General features: G+C 38.0%; 1 protein-coding gene across 8 annotated transcripts in view; it reads left to right on the forward strand.

Annotated features, from left to right (window-relative positions):
• Positions 1-23,173, forward strand: part of diaph2 (diaphanous-related formin 2) — a 427,538-nt gene that overhangs the window by 109,244 nt on the left and 295,121 nt on the right. For all 8 annotated transcript variants that reach the window (XM_051860865.1, XM_051860870.1, XM_051860871.1 and 5 more), the window contains 4 exons: positions 1,303-1,442; positions 19,174-19,248; positions 19,362-19,431; positions 20,097-20,233. In XM_051860865.1, coding sequence (XP_051716825.1) covers positions 1,303-1,442; positions 19,174-19,248; positions 19,362-19,431; positions 20,097-20,233 — 422 coding nt within the window. The remainder of the gene's footprint in view (positions 1-1,302; positions 1,443-19,173; positions 19,249-19,361; positions 19,432-20,096; positions 20,234-23,173) is intronic.

Genomic DNA, 23,173 nt, shown 5'->3' on the forward strand with positions numbered 1-23,173 from the left:
CAAGCGCATTTACCTCAGCACACACGTCTCAAAATAGGCAATATGTCATAAAATCTGACCGATCAGGTTGTGAACGTATCTCTATGCCTTTAGTTTTTTTTTGGTCCGAACCAAACGAACGGAGCTACAAGTGTAAACGCACCCTTAATGTTACAAAATTATTATTTCATTTAAATATTAATTCAGGTTATTGTAATGTGAATAGCAGTTAAAGAGGTCACAGTACCGTAAGGAATGCTTTGGTCATTTAGGAACAGTTGTGTTCACTTAAACTAATAATATCACTTGTAATCACTTTCGTATGAGGCTTTTCTCTTTTCAGTTTACTGTGCGTAATGTTTGATTGGATTCTGATTCATGGTCTCTGCAGTTTTAAATCTCTTTTTTTTTAAATCAGTTTTTAATAAGTTTATAATCAAAAAAATGCCTTGCAGTGTCACAATTCATTTTAGCCTATGTGCAAATTATATCCACTGGTCAATGTTATGAGCACATTTCCCTAATGCAGTTAATTCCAGTTCATTATAATGGGATGTTTTATAAGTCTAGTTTATATAACACGGTTGTCACTCTGTATGTCACTTTGTATGAACGTATATGAACCAAATTTAGTTCCCCAACATGACCAACAGCTGTATTCTGCTGCTGCTGTGTGAGTGTAGCCATTGAACGATTGAAGCTCAACAATAGATTTCTATCCATATCAGCACAAAAATATAATATTTTAATAAGCACTTTTATTTTGTTGTTTTTTCTATTGTGTGTGGGAGAATTTCCCATTACTCTACTGTAGAATTAGCATGAGGCAGCTTCTGCTGACTAGTCTAGCTGGTAGCTCTGTGTCAGTCAGTGCTGTGGGTGGGCAGTCTGCTGATTTAGGGAGGAAGTGAGTCTGCAGTTATGGAGTGTTAGTAATCATTCTCACCTGCTGGAGACTGGGATACAGCTGGGAGCACAGGGGTGCTGCCTCATCCACAAATCAGGTGTTGGTAACTACTTCCCACTCCTACTGTTTCTGTTGTCAGATGATGAGGATGGACTCACTTGAAAGTTCTTCAGAAAAATTCCAATGCTTTTGCTCATTTACTGTCAGCATGAAGATGAAAAAATGTATCCCTTATAAGCTGTTTGAAGTCAAAGATTGCAAGAAGAAGCTGAGAGATCATTCTTTCTTAGTAAGCTCATGAACTCCAGGGATGATCAAGTCTAATACAGATGTTGTAATTAACGTGTGACAGGCCTAACAGGGTGTAAAGCGCAGCGGTGCAGTGGCTGATCCCTTAATGTGTCTTGTTCCCACAGGGTGGACTGAGGAACAGCAAGCACGAGTGTACACTGTCGTCACAAGAGTACGTGCATGAGCTGCGCTCGGGCATCTCCGAAGACAAACTGCTCAACTGCCTGGAGTCCCTGCGCGTGTCCTTGACCAGCAACCCAGTCAGGTCAGTCAGTCATTCCTCCCACACTCTGTCCACAGCACTAACCATTCCAGTCTCTCCTTTCAGAACCAAATTCTGATGAGGAACCTGACACGTCAACACTCATTTTAGCCACCTCCAACCACCCTCTCGTTGCGAAATGAAAAGTTAAACCTAATTTTCCTGTCTGCATGTGGCAATCTTGGAGGATTTCTTTCAGGATGCTAATTGGAAATCTGTCAATGAGTCTTTTAACCTTCGGTCTGTATGGATCCTCAATTCTGGTTAAATGAGCGTAGCCGATAGCATAGCCGGCTAAATGAGTGTATCCACCAGTCACTTTGAGCCCGGCCCTGTCATCTCCTCCTCTCTATCTATTAAGCTCTAATAGATAGGAAATCCTTTTTTTAACACTTCAGACAGCCAGCCATTCTCTGAAACGTTAATAAGCGCACCAACCACCACTACAAGACCAGACGCCTTCGCTTTCAAGTCCCTCCACCAAAGTGCATATCCTGACGTTGCCCGCCTGTTTTTTTAATCTGTTCTGATCATGCCTAATGTAGTACTTAAATTTTTTTTTTTTTTTTTTTGCATCTCTCAGCCTCCCCTTGTATATTTCTTCCAAGCTTTTTTTAATTTTATTTTTTTAAATTTTTATTAGCCATTCTCGTTCACTTATAATAAGGCCCGTCTTAGTTCCCTCAGCCTACTCTCCCACAAAGTCTCTCCTCCCCTCTCGTGGACGGGATTTTCAAATTTAATTTGGTCCCAGTAGCACAGAGGAACACTATGTGACAGCAGACTCTCTCAATTATTTACCAGAGTACTGTCTGAGAGATGGTTCTTAATGTGAATCAATGAGTGCAGCATATAAAGTGGTCATCACACAATTGGCAGGCAGACAATCTCTTTAGGTCCACCGGTGCGCAGTGGGAGAAAGGACCCGAGTGGAACCGCCATTTGATCCGTTGGCATTACCCGCTGAGGCTCTTCTCAACAGATGGGTTTTGCACTGGAAAGCAATTAATAGACACCCCTGCCCTTCTCCCCAGATAGCGGTACAGTGCAATGAGTCAAAGGAACACAAACACCGGAATGACTTTGCTATTGTTTTCCTGTCTCAGAACACATAATATAGAATGTGAGTTGTAGAACACAGCGCCTCAAGGTAATCTCTTGTTATTGCCCTAATTAAATGAAGGGATGGCAGCTCGTTCTGTTGTCTTTATCAGATCATCACAGTGCGGCACCGGAGCCCGTGCATCCAATTATTTACTCCACTGTTAGTCATTAATCATGGGAAACGGATACAGAGCGTTGTTCTTCGAGAAGCCCACACTTCGTCCCCCCATGAGGACAGGTTGTTTGTAAAGATCAGACTTGCTGGCTGAAGACGAGTGGCGTCAGCACATCTTCTCCGTAAAAGGGCAGTTTGCGCTGAGGGGCCGCTGAGGCCAGGACCACCCTCCGGGCGTTTGCAAATGGCTGAACTTGTGAGTTCCCAGTCAGAAAGGGGTGCCGAGCGGTGTCTCACCCACCCTGCTGAAGGTCAGGTCTTGCTCAGAGAGAAGCACCCTGGGGTGACGTGCTGCATGGAGATACTCACTGTGCTGATATCATTCTCCTTTACCTCATTCTATCCATTTTTTCTTTTAGCAACACTGGGGGAATACTCAAGCTTCTCACCGGCTTGCTTGCGTTACAATTAATATGAGTTGAGCTAATTATTACGGATCACAAAACACAATATCCACCCCTGTGCTGAATACATGTACGTTATGTTAATGTAACCTTTACAATTTTCTGGGTTTATGTAGACAGGACAGGAACAACATACACCGCTATTTGTATAAGTGGACCGTTTTGTGTGCAGTTTTATTATTCGGTTTGCAAGAAACATCTAAAGACAATTTTAGGTAGTGAGTTACATACTGTAATAGTATTTCCTTTGGATCAAGTATTCAAAGAATGGCTTGATATGCTTCATCCCACACAGATGAGAGATAGTTAATGTGCTTGAAGTTTAATTCCCGTGGGACCCAACTCATTTCTTCCAAAACCACTGGTAATTTTTTTTTTTTTTCGAACTACAATATGTGGAATTTTGAAATGTTTTGACATAAAGCCAAAGTACATGCTGAATGAGAAATTATTATGTGATGAAAATGACCCCAAGTTCCTTCGCTTTGCCATGGTGCAGTTACTCATGAGTCTCTTCTCTGTCCTCTGCAAGAAATATGTTAGAGTGTGAATTCTTTTTAAGTCATGATTCCTGTAGCATGTTCTGTTCTATAATAAACCGTGCACTCAGGAGCGCAGAAACTGGGCTGGTGATTGTTTACTCATGGAAGTAAAAGGGTAGACTTATCACACGTTTATTTAAATAAGTAAATACGTTTATTTAAACATGATGCATACCTAAGTAAATGTAAGTGCCTTTATAAATGATTATTTGGTAACACTTTACAATAAGGTTCATTAGTTAACATTAGTTAACTACATTAGTTAGCATGAACTAATAATGAACTGCACTTCTACAGCATTTATTAATCTTTGTTAATGTTAATTTCAGCATTTACTAATACATTATTAAAATCTTGTTAACATTAGTTAATGCACTGAACTAACATGGACAATGAACAACTGTATTTTCATTAACTAACGTTAACGAAGATTAGTAAATACAGTAACAAATGTATTGCTCACGATTATTTCATGTTAGTTAATACATTAACAAATGTTTAATTGATTAACCTTATTGTAAAGTGTTATCATCTAAAAAGGAAAAGCCAAAATGATTTAATCAGCAGATGTATTAAATCCTGTCAACTGAGCCTAACTTGTGCTGAACCTGGAATATTCTGTTCAAATAATGCTTAATTTTAGACATTTTAATCAAGTATGTTTTGTACATTACTCAATCAGAAAATAAGTGAGTAAGAAGAGTCGGTCTATTGTCATTGTCTCTTAATCTCCTCTGATTGGTTGACCTGTGTTTATGTAATAGTTTAATTGTCTGGGCTGAGCACCTGTTTGGCTGCCCAGGTGGCTTCTGGGCTGGAGAAGACTCCCATTTCCCAGTAGTCCCTCACAGGTGTGGAGCTCACTGCCTCACACATCCATACACAGATGGCTGCGCTTGGGGCGGATACAGCATCTTCCTTCAACATTTCACGCTTCCTTTCACCCTCCCCCCCACCCCACCCCCACCCCCACCCCCTTCTTTTTTATTTCTTTTTCTCTCAATCCTACACTGCTCATTTTGGTAGACTAAAATCACTTCTTCATCTTCTGGCTTTGTCTCACTATATATCCATCATTCTCTCACACTTGGAGTCTTGTTTCATTAACTCTGAATTCTCAAACTTGCCAAAATGCAGACTAACAGATAATCATTGGGTCTTATTTCCTCATTTATGGAGAGTTAATATGCACTGTAACTAATGGCAGCCATTTTCTCTTGCCTCTCTCATGCTTTCGTTCTCTCTGTTTTTATTTCTTTCTAATGCAGCTGTACAAACAGTGCCACGGGCGTGCAATGTAGTGCAGAAACAATATTACAATGCAAGAAGTAATCCAGAACTTTCTTAACACCCACTCATGCATAAAACCCTCCAGCCTTGTCATCCATTTCAACAGCTCCAATGGCTCTTATGCTTGCGCACATAGACGAGCAGTGAGAGATCTCCAGTGGCGTACCGACTGCGCTGATTCTTCATCAATGCACCACCAATAGGAATTCATGTTTCGTCTGTGACATGGCCCCATTGCACTCTTCTGAACGTCCGAAGGGCTTCACTTTTCACATTCTGGTGCTAAGCCTTTGGTATTACACTCTCCGCTTTTACACTCCACTTTAAATCCTAGCTGTGACTTCCATATTGAATCTGCAGGCTCAAAGATATGCGGTGGAGAAAATCAGACAAACCTGAACTTGGCTCCAACTTTTCATTATGTCCAAATCTTCATGGTGGAGCTGGATGCATTTTCCCCAGAGGGTTTCTTTTTTTTTTTTTTTTAAGTAGTAGCTCTTATTTATTTATTTATTTAGCTGTGTAGGGTTTGAATGTAAGCTAGCCGTGTGTTGTAGTTAGCAGTGTGGGACATGAGCCTGAGGAAGCAGAGATGTGTATTGGAGTGAAGATGTGCTGACACTACCAGCAGCCCCGTAGAGCCTGAGAATCCATCATTCTGCCTACGCGGCCATCCTTTGCCGAGCACTCGTGGACACATGTGCAGGAGGTAATGGGCTTATTAGTGCCTTTGAAGATTTGATACTCCTTAACAGGAATCCGTTCAGCCTCAGATCCTGAAGGCTATAGCCCCACTCGAGGCTTTGAATGGTAGACTATGAAACAATCACACTCCAGGTGTCTCGGTTTGTGCTCTTTAAGCACCAGTCTACTTAGAAGTTCACATCCACCTGTATTGCTACTTTGTATGATGGGAAACTGTATTGCTCATCTGTCACACATCTGTTCTTATTAGGCTCTCCCATAATACATTGCAGCAACATGTATATACATGTAATACTTGACAAAAGTTTGGCACTTAAAACTTTTGGAGGGCACTGTAAGCAAATGCATATATATATATATATATATATATATATATATATATGTGTGTGCTTTTTATTATTTTTATTTATTTATTCTTTTTTTTTTTTTTTTTTTTGGAACGTATAGACAGAAAACTTGGGTGAGAGACCACTGCACCACAGCTCTGACAATATTCTTTTTATTCAATAGCAAAATTGCTGATTTAAAAATAGTTATCAATAGTGAGTCCCCCATGTGTCAAAAAGTGGCTGTTCCAAGTCTGTCACTTTTGAGGTTCCGTGATGGTTAGGATGTAAGCAGTAATTAGCAAATCTCAGTAGGTTTTGGAACAGAGCTTAAAGGGATAGTTCAACCAAAAATGAAAATGATCCCATGATTTACTCACCCTCAAGCCATCCTAGGTGTATCTTCTTTCAGATGAACACAATCAGAGATATATTTAAAAATGTCCTGCGTTTTTGTAAGAAAAAATATCCATATTTAAAACTTTATAAAATCAAATAACTAGCTTTCGGCAGACCGATTTAAAAACAAAACAAAACAAACAAAAAAAAAAAACGTTTTTTTTTTTTCAAAATCTCCGATTGTGTTTGTCTGAAAGAAGATAGTCATATACACTTAGGATGGCTTGAGGGTGAGTAAATCATGGGATCATTTTCATTTTTGGGTAAACTAACCCTTTAATATAATATCTAAGTATTAGTACTTTAAAGGGGACCTATTATGCCCCATTTTACAAGATGTAAAATAAGTCTCTGATGTCCCCAGAGTGTGTATGTGAAGTTTTAGCTCAAAATACCCCATAGAAAATTTTTTATAGCATGTTAAAATTGCCACTTTTTGGGGTTGAGCAAAAACGTGACGTTTCAGTGTGGGCCCTTTAAATGCAAACGAGCTGCTGCGCTCGGCCTAGGAGGGCAGAGCTTCAAGAGCTGATTCTCCGGTGACAGGATTCAGTCAGGACGCACTATAATGTCAGAAACTGTGAATATATGCTGCATGGAGATAGAACAGGTAGTAGTTTAATTAGTTTAGTTTAATTACGGTTATAACTTATATTGTCTTCTTGTTTTTATCCACTATATTAGTACAAGCCTGTTGTACCGGACCCCGTTCGACTTTACAGATGAGTTTTATGACGTTTATTGTACACACAAAAGATAAAGCGTCCGTTTTCACTCTAGAAAATCACTGTAAGAGCTTAATAAAACAGTGCAAGTGTGCATTAAAATATTATCCATAAAGGGGGGGATCACACACAGTTTCTGCCAATCTCATGTTAATCTTGAGTACATATAGAGTAACAATGCATTCTTCATATCTCCGAAAAGTCTTTAGTTTTGTCATATTTATAAAAGATAGATATGCTAAACCGAGTCATTCTGAAAAAAGCCAAGATCCTGGTGGCGTGTCTGCTGTCAGTGCTGTGAGCGGAGCTAAAGAGTCACGAGCGCGCGCAACTTCTCTGCGTAGAGATCGCATGCTAGCTGCGATATCATTATAAATAAAAAGGGAACAAAAACGTTCGTGTTGTTTACATTATATGCACTTGCGTGCCGATTGCCAACAAAACACAGACATCTGATGCAGCTTTACTCACCGGCCCCGATCTGCAAATCCAGTGCCGAACTGGGACTTGTTTACAAAGTATTCATCACCGAAATCCCGGGAACAAACAAACATACATGCACAACTCCATTGCTGCCCCGGAAAAACAAACTTCATCCGCTGTTCCCTTAATGCTGGGTTCTTTGGGAAGCCGAAAAAGGTAATCTTTCCCTCACAACCAAAGACACACTCCTTTGGTGACAGGAGCTGCGTCTCATTTCGGAGGCTGCGTCCTCTGGAGGTTGCATTTGAAGGCTGCATATGTCATCAAGGATGTCATATTTAAGAAAAGTAACCGTAATAAAATTGACTGATATTCATTGTGAGGTGTAAAATACTGTAATTACTTTCTATGTTGCAATCTAACAGTTATTTTTCTTAAATGAGACTGCCTCGATGATATATGCAGCCTTCAAAGGGTGCAGCCCCTGAATTGGGACACAGCCATTGTTGAAAAATCTCTCAGCTTCCATATCCTGAACAAAACGCGTTGATGGGCGTGCTCTTGCTCTTGGTGATGTGTGTGTGCATGCTTATCAGAGAGAAGTGCCTATACAAGGAATTCAGCTCTCTTTTGATGTCATACAGGACACACTCGAAAAAAACTACGAAACTTGTACCGAAACCGGAAGTAGTGGATTTGGCACAGAAATACTCAGTCATACGTCCAACTCATGTTTTGAAACTTTGGCCATGTTTAGCATGAGAATGCAACTCTTTAACAGTGTAAATAAGTCAGAATGGATGAAATAGCATTACATCCCCCCTCCCCCCCCCCCCCTATAAACTCTCTCTCCCTTGCATTATCATCAACATACATAGCAAATTGCACAGAAACACTTGTTACAACTAACAGTAAACAAATATATAAAGACCTTATGCCTTTTCGGGTGGTGATTAATAAACTCGTAAACTTTATATCCGTAAATCAACTCCAATGGACTGTAATAAAGTGTCCCCTACCTTCATTACTGCCGTATCCAGTATCACTTTGGAGATTGTAAGCTGCATCACGAACAGTTTACTGATCTATTATTGAGTAACAACCTCTGTTTTGTATTGTCCCTTTGTATTGACATTCGTTCACAAAGCAGTCCGGTGTGAAATGATTCGCGCAGACATAAACAAATTTGGGTAGAGTTGAGGGAGCATTTTCTTTGAAAACAAAATTAATCCACCACGTCTTCTGCGGCTCAGATTTCAGGAGTAAATGGAGAGAGCTATGTGGATTAATCCATCCAGCTACAGAACACCTAAAACGCTTGGGAGACGTTCTCGTCAGTGCAGCAATGGCGGACTGTACAACTGGCTGTGAACTCGCTCAGGGTGGTTCTATGTTAAAACGGCAGTGTCTGTCAACATTCGTGGGCGGGGCCTGTGGCTAATGTGACGTCACATTGTCAGGGATCTGGAAACGGCTTGTTCTGAGACACTGCTTATGATTTATGGGGATTAAAAAAAAAGGAGTGTTTGGATTTTTATCATTATAGGGTGGTTGTGTTCACACACTGCCAACACACATTTATAGCCAAACACCATGCAAAGGTGAATTTTGCATAATAGGTCCCCTTTAAACAAGGCAAAATACAATAACAATCCATATTGAATGCTCTGAGTTTGTACGTGTTTGTGGGCATGGCTTATGTTTCACAAAGGCTACTTGAAGGAATTGTATTAATATAATATAATAGCAGCCAAGTTGTCACTATAAATAATGTCAGGAGACACATACAGATGCCAATGCAAGTTGTCAGTTTATAATTCAAGTCTGCCATTTAAACTTTTTTTTTTTCTCGCACACCTGGCTAGACACCCTTGTCCATCATACATAATTGATTTTTTTTAAATGTATTTTGACATTTCTCTATATTTTTTCTCCAGCTAAATCCTGATGACAGGTATGAAGAATAGACAGTACACTCATGCAATGCTAAAATTGATATTGAGAAGTGAAAGTTTATTATTTTATAGAATACATTTTGAATTATTGGACAGTTCTCTCTCAAAAGACTGCTTTGATTAATTGTGTATAAGTATTGGGAAATAGCTGTCTGGATGATGTCTGTTGATCCTGTTTTACTTTGTGTGCCTGGGATGTAATAGGCAGTTTCAAGGTCAAGAGAGTGGAAGCAGACAAGCTACATTCTTTCTGAGTATTTTAAGGTAGAAACTTCGAACATATTTAGAGTTACTATATGTTGTTATCCCGAAAAAGTTATCAAAACTTCACCTGTTGGTCCGTGAAATAAATTGTCTGCATCGGTGTGGCGGCAGAGTGGGGCCAAGTTTGCGGCGCTCTGCTAGGGTCATTTTTCCCATGCTGTGTGGCTAGTTTCTGCTCTCTCTCTCTCTCTCTAGACTCCAAATGTTATTAGAAACCTAGCTCTGGCCCTCAGGCTCTGGATCAGCTCCCCTGATCCATCCAGCACCAAGGAGAAATAAAGGACTGAAGTCTGACAAATTATCAATTCATACTTGCACAGCTACAATGTGAGACTTAAGTGTTTTTGACTTGTTGATTTTGGCCTAATGAATAAAGTTTTTAACTGTTTTCTGCAGTGTTTTTATTCTAATAATTTCATAAGTGAAGTTATTCTTGGCTTTAATTTGTGCAAATACATGCTACTTACTAATTACCTTGTTTATCACTACTGTAAGACTCAAACATTGATTGGACATGTTCTTATTCGGTACCCTGCAACGGTGGCTAAGCTGTCTGTAAAAATAGACACTGTATTTTCTTCGTGAAGATTATTGATAACATTTAGCCATCATAGCCCTGCATACCACATCAAGCCTTTTATATATGTGTGAGCCGGTGTACCTGAGACTGTGTTATAGAGGGTCTAATAGAAGCAGCGGTCACATCTGCCACTACAGAAGAGCTTTTTCCGAGGCAGTAAAGGAACCCACCAATCCTGATGTCCTTCGTGACTGGGTATATTTTAAGCGGGATGCCCATTTCATTTTATGCCACCATCTGTTAACCTCAAAGCTAGCCGTATCTGCGGAGCCCTGCAGCAAGGCATACATAATTCAGATATCTGATTTGAATTCCATATTGATTTAAGTGAGAAATGGTATTGCACAGGTACATGGGGAAAATTAGTATTCTGCTGTGCTAAATTCAATATCTTTGGGCTGTCTGTGATTTTCACCGCATCCTCTCTTGTTATTAATTGTTTTGTCAAGCCTTCTCACCTTTTATTGGGGGTTTTGGGTGGCTTGTCTCACACTGAAATTACATACTGAGGTAGACTGATCTGACTAATATGGATTTTTTTGTCTGTTTTTTATTTTCGTGCAAGTATTACAATTCCGTAATTCCATGACAAACATTGCAAGCAAGTGTTATATAGATAGATTATATGTCAGTGCTCCATATTAGAGTATTTATAGGTTTATTTTTCCTCTAGCACACTGATGTTTTTGACTCGAGTTATTTGGGTCAGGAGATTGAGGAGCAGGTGACCTACATGTTTCTGAGTGACAGCTCACATCAGTCCTTTGGCAGCGTGAAAAGCTGCAGTGAGCACACACATGCTGCCATTGACTTCTGAACGGGGGAATCGCTAATCCATTAGCATGCGAGGTGACTGTCATGACTGATTCCCTTGTCCCTGTCTGCTCGCTCTCTGACATACTTCACCACCAGATCAATAATACCAGATGTTTGAGCTTAAATCTAAAATATTTATGGCCTCTGGTGTATTAAGTTAAACTGTCCCGCGTGGCTCAGATCGGGTCATCTCCCTCATAGCTCAAGCAAACTTTTTAGCGCACAGGAAATGAAACTCTGATTTGATTCGCACTAACACAAGAATGATTAAAATGATCATTAAAATGATTGCACATTAACTTGAGAAAGTGTTGAAGCAAGACCGAGAGACATGATTCTAATATCTGGAGAAAGCTATCTGTTTGCATTACCGACTATCCTGAGCTGTGACTTCAAAGGCAGCCGACAGAAAAAAGGGCAATTTCACACTTTTTAAGAGCCTTTTTGTTTTGTTTTTGTTTTTTTAGTTATTATTATTATTATTATTTAGTTTTATATGAATTAGTTCTCATAGTCATGTTTCCTGTTTGTCATGTGATTTCCCTTTTCTTGTGATCTTGCCATGTGCTTCCCCTGTTTATGTGTCTTGTTCTGATTGGTTGGTTTTATCGTGTTTCCCTTGCCCTCATGTGATCATGTCATGTATTTTCCTTATCTAGGGCTGCGTTCCACTCCAATTTTAGACACGCACACGCAAACTTCCCTAAGCACTTTTCCTGACGCCATTTTGAAGTGCGTTCCACTTCATGAAGTGGACGAGGAAAGTTTATATCGACAGACCCTCGCTTCCTCTGTCAAAATAAACTAACCATAACCCTACTTCATATGTACACTTCAGGCAGCTCCATATACCATGATGCAACATGATTGTGACGTCACCGCATATTGCGTTTAATTTACCCCACCACAAACAACTCTGTGATCTATTAATAATTTTTTTAAATATTTAAAACAACCCAAACACACCTATATACATATAGAATGCTGCATTAAACAATTTGTAAGGAAAAAAAATTAAAACTCCATAGCGGATTCCAAGTGATCAAGGGCTTAGGACGTTCCAGTTTAGCCCATTGCAAAGGTTCCGTCAGTAGTGGGCACTCACGCAACTCACGCAACATTGTTTTGGTCATGTGTTTTCTCATTGGTTCATTGTTTCATTGTGTTCAGGTGTTTCTCATTATATTTAGCCCTTGTGGCACCATTGTCTCTTGTCTAGCTTTGTTTGTGGAACCCATTGTTTTGTCAAGTCGAGCCATGTTCTAGTTCAGTCTATTCATATTCAAGTTTAAGTCTACTCTGATTTTGTATTCGTTCTTGTTTTGGTTAATAAAACCGAACCTGGGTTCTGACTGAAACTCGCTGACTGAAACTTAACACTATCATTGAAGACATTTTAAAACTTATATTTGCTTAAAGGTAGGTTAGGCAATTGCTGAGAGGCTAGCAATAGCAAGTTAGCTTTGATAGAATGAGATCCCACCCTCCCTTCTGTCACGGTCTCAGTCACATTCAGTTTGTTTTGGTTTTCATCTGTCACATGTGCTCCTTTGTTCCGTTTTCCCGCCACAGTCTATCACCATGGACATTAACAAGACCATTCACAGCTGTATGTCATTTTAGTTAATTCATCTGTGTATTTAAGTTCCTGTCTTCCCTATGTTCATTGTCCGGTCTCGTATGCTTTGTGTTGTGTTGCGTTCCTGCTTGTACCTGTTGGTTTTCCTAAGTAAAGACTTGTTTGATCTTCATCTTCTTCATCATGTGTTCCTGCGCGAGCAACGCGTTACACCTTCAGAGCGATCTCCAAAGCCACGCCTCCTCCAAAACACATCAACGCACATGGCAGAGTCTGCAAAGCATCATGAGAGACAGCGTTAAATTACCTCATGACTGAAAGAGCATAACATTACAATAATAATGAATGTAAACAACTTACAGAGCTGTTACTTATACCACCTGACTGCTGCAGAATAATTTTGGCATTGATAGTGTTGACATAGAGACGCATAAATCCTGAGTCTGAGGACATGAACAGCTCCAGATGGAACGTCATGAGTTGCCATCTCGTAATTACGGTTACGACATGGCATAAACACAGAATAAGCTTATTGTTTTGGTTCAGGAGGAACTGTAAAAAGGTGCTGCTGTTTGTGGCGCTTGGTGGCTGTCTGTCTACAACTCTGCATAGCCACACGAAACGTGCTGATGACGTGTGATGTCTGCGTGAGCAGAGTGCAAGGAGGTATGAAAATGCATATGTTGACAGGCAGGTAGGACATCCTATCATTGCATTTGGACCGAATGCAATGATTGGACGAACATTTTTTGGCCCTGAGACCTCCACAAAAGATATATGTACATGTTTTAATATTTAGACCAGTTCTATTATTGATTGCTATCAGGATGTGAAGAGAGATTCAACCAGTATAACAAAAAAGTGTTCATAAAACAAATACCTTTAATGCAGTTGATCAGTCATCAGTTAAAATCACAGCAATTTTAAATGTTTAAAATTGCTACCACTCTCTCCTTACTCACATACGCACACACTTTTGCTACCTTCTGCTATTTCTCTGTCATCATGACCCTATATTCACAGCCTACAATCCCAGAGAGAAGCGAAGCTGGCATTGATATGGTTTGATGTGAAGTCAATGTGGCTGTATTGAGACTCCTGCTGAGATCCAAATGCCATTAGAGGGAACAGCGGCTCTTTTGAACAGAGCAGGTTCTTGCCCTAGTGCCTTCCTTCTAAAGTGTGTGGCAGACACATCACAGAACGCTGACACCAGGGATATTGTTCTTCGAGCGTGCCACTGGGTTCAGTCCCCGTTTAACGCTCCAAAACCCAGTATCTGTCACGCGTCTGCAAAAGGCTGTGTGAAAAGACAGGCTGCCCGTGTCTGTCCACTTCACAATTGTGAAATCAGCCAAGCATTTTTTCATTCCCTTTTTACCTCTCCATCACTCACTACCCTTTCAGATAATTACAACATTTCTCCTGCATATTAACCCAAAGAGAGGGACGGAGGGATAAGCAAACTTTTGCCTTGTCATCAAAATAACAGCCACATGATAAACAGAAGAGCAGAAAATCTTCATTAGAGCAGAATGAAGAACTGACTGGAAATGTTTCCAAAAATATTAATTTGAAATGTTTTGGTTAGTAAGTTGGTAGCTCATACTTGAGGTCCTTTTTTTCCTGTTTTTGATTAAAATGTGTTCTTGCTCCTTTTTTCAGCCTAATTATCTTATGTTGACCTTTTATCTGGTTTCCGCAAGTATATCATGGCCTTTAAGCATGAATGTGCCGTATCCATGTTAGATTTCACAGTTAAGCTGTCGTAAAAAAAAAAAAAAAAAAAAAATAGTGTTTGGAAATATTTATTTATTTGTTTGTTTATTTATTCATTTATTTCCCTGGCATTACATACATACTGTACTTAAACTGCAGAAATCAATCTTATCTCAGCCTTGCCTGTGATTTCAGCATCCCTCAGAGTCATGAACATTGTCATGAACAGCAGAAGGGCCTCAGTTGCAATATTTAGTCAGTGACTAACTGTTCTGGTGCTCAGTGGTGGGTTGAAATGTTGAGAGCAATTTGTTGCTAGGAGCAGTGGGCCTCGAGTGGAATAGAGCAGTGCTGAATAGGCCACGGGCAGCCGAATGAGACCGTCCATGGCTTAGCCCTAATACAATTTGAAAGGCATTGCTCTCATAGAGTGTTCTCAATGACACAACACTCTAGAGCTTCTTCAAGTGCAATAACAATGTCAGACTCAACAGCCAGGCTTTTGGTTGACATTAAAAGGTTCAGAAAATAAAGGCAAGGGGTCAGAGGAATAACCTGCCGTTATTGTAAGGCAGTTAACCGACTTTCAGAGCGTCAAGTGGTGTTATAAAATACACTCCTGCTGATGATCATTAATGATTTTTCACACGCATTTGCAATTTATTATGTGGTGTTCACGATAGCAGTATAATGTCTCTGTGATTGCAAACTGAATGTCAGACATAATTACAATTGCGCTACAATTGTATTGTCACAACTGTTGCAGTTTTTTTTTTTAGTTTTTTTTATTTGATTTAATTGGCTTGATGATATTTTGTTATTGCTACTGTAAACAAGAGACAAGAGGAGAAACAGTGTTTACTATATGTATTTCGTTAAGTGTTATGCTCTGGAAGGTTAAAGCGGTGCCAGTTTATTGATTATATTTAGTAGTATGTGTATTTAACTGTTGTTATAAATATATGCATTCTTTAACAGGCCATGCATATTTCATTTAACCCAGAAAATATATGTGCTCGTGTCAAGTAACTCTGCTGGCTTTGCTGCCGCTTAACTCCAGGATTATCCCAATCAATATTTCATGAATAAGTCTAAATCAAATCGTTGGATCCACGCCAAAGAGTGTGGGTAGGTCACTGATGAGCTGATTTGACAGGAAATGATGCGATGTTTACTCAGGGGTTTCAATGAAAAGCTGGCAGTTAATCTAAGACATGGACTCACGGACAGACAGACCGAAAGACAGGTGAAGATTTTTTTATCCTGCTTAATGATTATTCTCGTGTTAATCTCAAACGTGTTGAACTGATGCATGATGCCACTATCTGCTGAGAGAAAATGCCTTAAGAGATAAAATAGGCTGGGAGAGTACTCCATGCTGGTGTGTTAAATTCAATCATGTCTGACTGACATGGTTATCTTTGAAAGAGTGATTTCCTCTCATTTTCATGCTTGTTGGTGGTGTGAGCATAGCTTTATGTGATTTCTTAATTATACTGTAAAAATGATTTACAGTATAAGTTTAAATGATTTACAAGTTTATAGAGCTGTTCAATTTGTAGTTCTAAAAACTGGAAGAGAACCAGCGTTTTCGACCATGGGTTCAAGTGGGTTTTTAGAATAATATATATTTTTTTGATTTATGAGTTTAATTTGGTTGACATTGCTTGAAAAGGCTTTTATGATTTGTTCTATAATAAAAAACAAAAACAAAACCATAATTCAAACATTATTTTGATATGTGCTTTAAAAAATCTACAACACAACATAAATCTATGCACATTATCTTGGTACTACATTATAAATTGGTAAATGTTTTCACTTTGTTTTTAATTGATCAATATTAGTATTGGATATATAATGTCCAGTATTGGATATTTAGTTGTGCATGCTCATTTCCTTTATTTTTACATTTAAAGTACATTATCTAAAACTTAGTTATTCTCAAATCTCATAATGAATATCTTTTTTTTTTTTTTTCATACTGCACAATACAATGTTTTAAAGGGTTAGTTCACCCAAAAATGAAAATTCTGTTAATTACTCACCCTCATGTCGTTCCACACCCGTAAAACCTTCGTTCTTCTTTGGAACACAAATTAAGATATTTTTGATAAAATCCGATGGCTCAGTGAGGCCTGCATTGCCAGCAAGTTAATTTACACTTTTAATACCCAGAAAGGTACTAAAAACATTTAAAACAGTTCATGTGACTACAGTGGTTCAACCTTAATGTTACGAAGTGACGAGAATACTTTTTGTGCACCAAAAAAACAAAATAACGACTTTATTCAACAATATCTAGTGATGGACGATTTCAAAACACTGCTTCATGAAGCTTTGAAGCTTTATGAATCTTTTGTTTCGAATCAGTGGTTCGGAGCGTGAAAGTCACGTGATTTCAGTAAACGAGGCTTCGTTACGTCATAAGTGTTTCGAAATATCAATGGTTTGCGGTTTGATTCACGCTCCGAACCACTGATTCAAAAACAAAAGATCTGTAAAGCTTTGAAGCTTCAGTGTTTTGAAATCACCCATCACTAGATATTGTTGCATAAAGTTATTTTGTTTTTTTGGTGCAACAAATGTATTCTTGTCGCTTCATAACATTAAAGTTGAACCACTGTAGTCACATGAACTGTTTTAAATATATCTTTAGAAAGTGTAAATGAACTCGCTGTCAATGCAGGCCTCACTGAGCCATCAGATTTTATCAAAAATATCTTAATTTGTATTCCGAAGACGAACGAAGGTCTTACGTGTGTGGAACGACATGAGGGTGAGTAATTTAATGACATAATTTTAATTTTTGGGTGAACTAACCCTTTAATGCCGTAATGCACTTGTAGCAATTAAAATGAATATATATTTTTTTTTGACATATGGATCCTGATGATAAACACAGACCTTATTTAACTCATAAATCAAAATAATAATAAAAAAACAAACTGTTAAAAATAGAAATTTTCTAAAGGGAACCCATAGTGAATTAGCCTTTTCAGGCTGTTCTACAAATTCTGTGTTGACTACTGCAGTGTAAAACTATGACCGTGAGCTCTTGGCTCATCTCCCTGTAAAATCTAGTTTGCTTGTTAATTCGGTTTGAATGTGGTTACAGTTTTGTTGCTCTTGTTGAGTGACACAACCACAGCGGTACAATGTCAATGCTGGCTAAGGTTTCATTTGGTCTCACCACACTACCTCAGATGATAGCCTCATGTTTTCAACACTCATCTGCTGCAGTGTGAAACCATAACCCACACTGTTGTTATAAGTGAATTAGATACGCTCAACCATGTCGTTCTTGCACCCCTTATTTCCACTAACCACCTCCACAGCAGCACTGCTTTTATATTCCAAGGCTAGGTAAGGTTGCTCACAAAGATCTCATTTTTCGTAATCGGCCTCAAACTGTGTTTTTCTTTCAACAAACAGCTGAAAAGTGATGAGACAAAATTGGAAACAATAAACGAGAAGCCCCCCTGTAAACAGATGGTTATAAATTTTGCACATTATACTGTTATGTTTTATTAACAAATCAAGCCATTATAATGTACTGTACAGCAAATGGTAATAAGTTTCAAATTGAGTTTGGTGGGTCGGTAATGAATTTTGAGTAATGGCATGGTGAGCCCCTGTCTTTGTAATTTTAGACTAATTTAATTTCAGATCTGCAAAAAAGTGCATTTTAGCCTTCTGAAACTGCCCTAGGCTACAGACATCACCTCTAATTGAGGGTCTTGTGTGACCATATGGGTTCATACAAATGACTTTAATATGCATGTTGCATTGCACACTATGATTGTCAAAAAGACAGTAGTAACTCATTGACTTATGGTGCTTTAATGCAACAAATTGGCCCATGTATTTTGGTTTATTGACAATCTGGAGCTAAGAACAAATGATGTTAATGGCATACTCTAAATGCGATCACATACTGCGTAGCGCTCTCTCTCTCTCTATTCTTATCCTCCCCAGACCATTTAATGTCTCCTGATACATTGTGTTTTATAGCCAATTATCTTACTCAATCCATTATCGGTTTTACTGTTATCACCCATGTATTGCTTTATCTTTCTGTTGGAGTGCTTGGCCTGCACAAGTTGCCTGAAGGTACCACACACAAAGACTTCTTTCATTTGCATTCACCTGTTTTCAAGAATGTGTTAATCAGGTGAATACAGGGTTCAAAATGTAAAAAAAGTGGCAAATGTGAGTAAATGTTGACTTGTAACTGAGATATAAAAGATATAAAAAGTAGTCTACTAAAGTAAAAGTACTAAAAATTGTAATTACTTTTTTAAATTACTTTTAATTCAGTGGGGAAAAAAGCTAAATTTCTCCTCTAGGATGCATAAATATGTTGTTCTTTCCTCTAGAGTTCCATCTGGTCACACAAATGTGGAAAATTCTTCACATTAAGCCACCAACAGGAATATGGGAAACAAAATCACAATATTTCTTCATGTTCTTGTCACAGGTGGCATTTTACCGAGGAACAGGGACTGACTCATCTTGTATATGTTGCTACAGGTGCCACAATGACCTGTACTGTTTGTCAATAATATGGATGGGGAGGGGAAAAAAAAAAAAAAAAAAAAAAAACCTGTTTCCAGAGTTGTCTTCTAACACAGCTCATCTTCAAACTAAACTTTTTGAACCTTTAATGAACTTGTTCGGGTTTATATATTCTAATGGAGTTCTTTGACTGTCTCTTCCTGTCTTTAGCTGGGTGAACAACTTTGGCCATGAAGGTCTCGGACTGCTTTTGGATGTGCTGGAGAGGCTTCTCGACAAGAAACAGTAAGTTATGCTGGAATTTCTAACGTCGTCTTAAGAAATCTCCTTTTTTCAGTGCTTATGGGTTGCTCATTCACACGCTTTTTCTTTTTTGTTTCTGATTTTCTTTTCCTCAGGCAAGAGAACATTGACAAGAAGAACCAGCACAAACTCATTCAGTGCCTCAAGGCCTTCATGAACAATAAGGTGTGTTTAGAATTTAAAAGCTCAACCATGAGGAGTTTATATCATTTTGTGTCCCACACGTGCCAAGTAAAAAAAAAAAAAAACATGTTTATATTAAAGAATGTAAAATCATGCCAGCTCCTTACTTGTCCTTGAGAAGGAACACATTTCTGATTGAAATGCTGCTGCTTTATTAAACAGGAGCAAACACAAATAAAGCTCATTCAACTCCAGATACTGTAATCATCAGATTTAATCTTTTCTAAAGCTGCTTTCATGCTTAAATGGTATTGACATTATAATTTATACCTCAGCCATGTTAATTATGAATGTTATTTTGTTCCAAACCATTTTGTAATTGTTTATTTATTTTATTTTTTCCCCCTCAAGTTAATTTTGTGTTTTGCTCAAATTGTGGTCAAGTGCAGTGCATTACACCCTGTGAGGAAGACAAAGCTGCAGGAATATGATGATCTGTCCCTGCTGTCCTGTCCTGATTTAAATGAATTAATCTGAAAACATATCTACACCTGCCTAATTGGCTCTCTTTCGGAGAAGAAAGCCTAAATCTGTCCATACACAAGGGGTTCATTGTGTTTGCTTAAAGCTTAAAGGCATTATCCATTGCAAAATGTTTCCATTTAAAAGGTATAATAAAATAAAATAAAATGCCTTTTTGTTTTCAGTATGGACTCCAAAGGATCTTGGGGGATGAACGAAGCCTCCTCCTCCTCGCAAGGGCGATTGATCCCAAGCAGACTAATATGATGACTGAAATTGTCAAGATTCTGTCAGCTGTTTGTATCATCGGAGAGGAGAACATGTAAGATTATCAGCTTAATCCCATTTTATGTGGTTTTCTTCTGTAAAGTGCCTTGAGATTCTACCTTCAAATACTCTATGTAAAAGTAAAGATATTATTATAGAATATTTAATAATTAGGGCAGTGACGATACACTTAGCTCACAAGACTAGATGATACACGGTATTGGGTTCACGAGAACAAGACGATATTTTTAAGAAACACTATATTTAAGAAATCTTTAATGATAAAATATGACTGGAAAAATAGTATTTTACTGACTGAAAGTCACAAAATGCAGAACAATGCAGGTGCATTTTACTTATCATTTAACAAATAAAGAGCTTTCACTAAATTATTTTGGTAATTGAGTAATTGGTCATTATTTTGACAATATACACAAAATATATATTTTTTTGTGGTAATAAAAATAGATCTAAGAATAAAAAATACATATATAGTAAAAATACATGTATAGTATAGTTAAAATACAAATATAATAACAATAATAGTTGGCAATAATAATTGGTTTAAAGTATCAAAAACAAGTAATTCTATGTTTTTTTTAACAACACTGTTAAAATACATAATGCAATATACATAATATAAACATAATCAACATTACTATAACAAATGCTTGCAGAGGGTGCCAACGGCCTGGCGATTGTTGTTGTTACACTTTACAGCATGATCAAATCCTTGTTTAATATTGGTCAAACAACATTTAATTCAAGTGTCCACTTAATCTATTAATATTTCATCTTTTTTTATGATAGAAATGCTACAGATACTGTAATTTCTTGAACAGGAACATCTGGACATCAAAACATGCAAGCTCAGAGCGAGGGTTTACACTTTTATATTGAAAATGTGATGAACAAGAGTTCGCATTTTTAGAAACATACTTGATGTATTCTCCTGGGTTAGTGTAGGTTTATAAATGATAGCACTATACTATGTTATGTTTGTTTAAAGCAAATTGTTTCAATGTATTGTGCAGCCTTAGAAAATTATCCAATAATGTGATTTATGGATTCTCATATGTGAAATGCAGTACTACCGGTTAAATTGCAATCAAGGATTTTTTAAACTCTAGCACTCAAATTCATTCGAGGAATTGTGACAGCTCTACACTAATCATCTTGTAATGAATGTCACTTCAGTTCTACTTTTTGAGTATGAATTATCATAAGCAATAAAAGACAGAACAATATAATGCAAGCACTGTAAAAAGTTTTCCAGAAACTCAACTCAGTCATGCTGATATCATGAGACAACATTTTTTATTATTAGTATTATTATTATTAAATACCATCTTACCATTACAAGAAAGCATTTGACTTAGTTTTAAATCATCAAGGTACACAGTTGATATCATTAATTATTCAATACCAATTTCAATCAACAAAATGTCATATGCCAAAATGTATGGATTAATGGTATAAAAATCAGATATTTTGTACTTAAAAAAACAAAACAAAACAAAAACGAAAACCTTTTGTCGCATTGCAGTTAACTCATTGACCAGAAACCCTAAATTACTGTATCTTCCATTGAGCATCCATTGCAGTGCAGTAATAGTACAGGACATGTTACTATGCCCTTCTCAAATTAGCCTACTAGAAAAGCCTCCGGCTAAGCATAATGGCGACCCGATGATGCATGCTGTGTTAGTTTTGTTGTTGAATCATTAAGAAACTGTGTTTGGTTCAGCCGGCCATTTTTATTTGCCGATCAGCACCTTTAGCCCTGGGATCTGTTTCAGTAAACACACAAACGCACACAGACAGACTCACACACATATGCTAAGTGCAGTTTGGGTGAATCGGTGTTGTAGGTGAGTAGATTAATGTTTTTATGGGTGTGTAGGTGATCAGAGAGTGTGCAGATCTGTGTGACAGCTGTAAAAATGTTGATACCCCACTTAGTGCCGAAACTAGCTCCTTCCCCCTCAAACGCTGTGCAGTGACACTGGCTTATGTTTAGTGCTGTCACATCAAAGCCCTCTTTAGGAGTTGAGCAGGTGTAGCTTATTCTGAAGCCATGTTTGAATCAGCATGAAAGACTCTGTACAGCCCACTCACAACTACAACTTAATCACCTGGATCACAAAACACGGATCTTATACCTGGCTGTTCAGCAAAACTTCTCTCTGCAGTTTCCTTCACGACAGAGCAAAGTAAACCGATTTGGGGTAAGGAGACATGTAAAAAGTGAACTTAAAGGGATAGTTCACCCAAAAATGAAAATTCTGTCATCATTTACTAACCCTAAAGTTGATTCAAACCTGTATGAGTTTTTTTTTATCATTCCTTTTCACAAAAGAAGATATTTTGAAGAATGCTTTTAACCAAACAGTTGACGGTAGCCATTGACTGCCATCGGTGGTCAGTGGCTACCGTCAACTGTTTTGTTATCAGCATTCTTCAAAATATCTTCTTTTTAAAAGTGGCAGATATCCTGGTCAGGCCAGTGCACACATGACGCTTAACAGGAGTAGCATAGTGCAAATAATTTAAATAAATTGCTATTTTGAGTTCTGAACACTTACATTTTTAATTTGTAAGATTTTGCTGCCAAATAAGTTAAATACCAGTTTGAGTTGTGATGCCAGAATAGGGCTGGGTAAAAAATATCGATTTCTTGATTTTTATCAAATCTCATTTTTACGAATTGATTGGTTAATATTGCAGAACAACTCATTATGTCGGTGTGAAACAAACAGTTTTGGAAGGCTCCAATCTCCTCCCGAAGATCCAGAAAAAAGTCAGTTGATGCTTCAGTGACTACTTTGCTCAGAGAAGCTGTCAATCTCATCTGTCAATCATGACGTCCGACCCTGCTTTTTTATAGCATCAAATAACTAACTAAAAACAAACTTATTTAAAGAATGAACACTTTAACTAACATCAGCGTGATAAAAACTGCCTAAAATGACAGAAACAATCTTTGGGAAAAAAA

The sequence above is a fragment of the Ctenopharyngodon idella genome, chromosome 14 (assembly GCF_019924925.1).
Source record: "Ctenopharyngodon idella isolate HZGC_01 chromosome 14, HZGC01, whole genome shotgun sequence".
Lineage (NCBI taxonomy): Eukaryota > Metazoa > Chordata > Actinopteri > Cypriniformes > Xenocyprididae > Ctenopharyngodon > Ctenopharyngodon idella.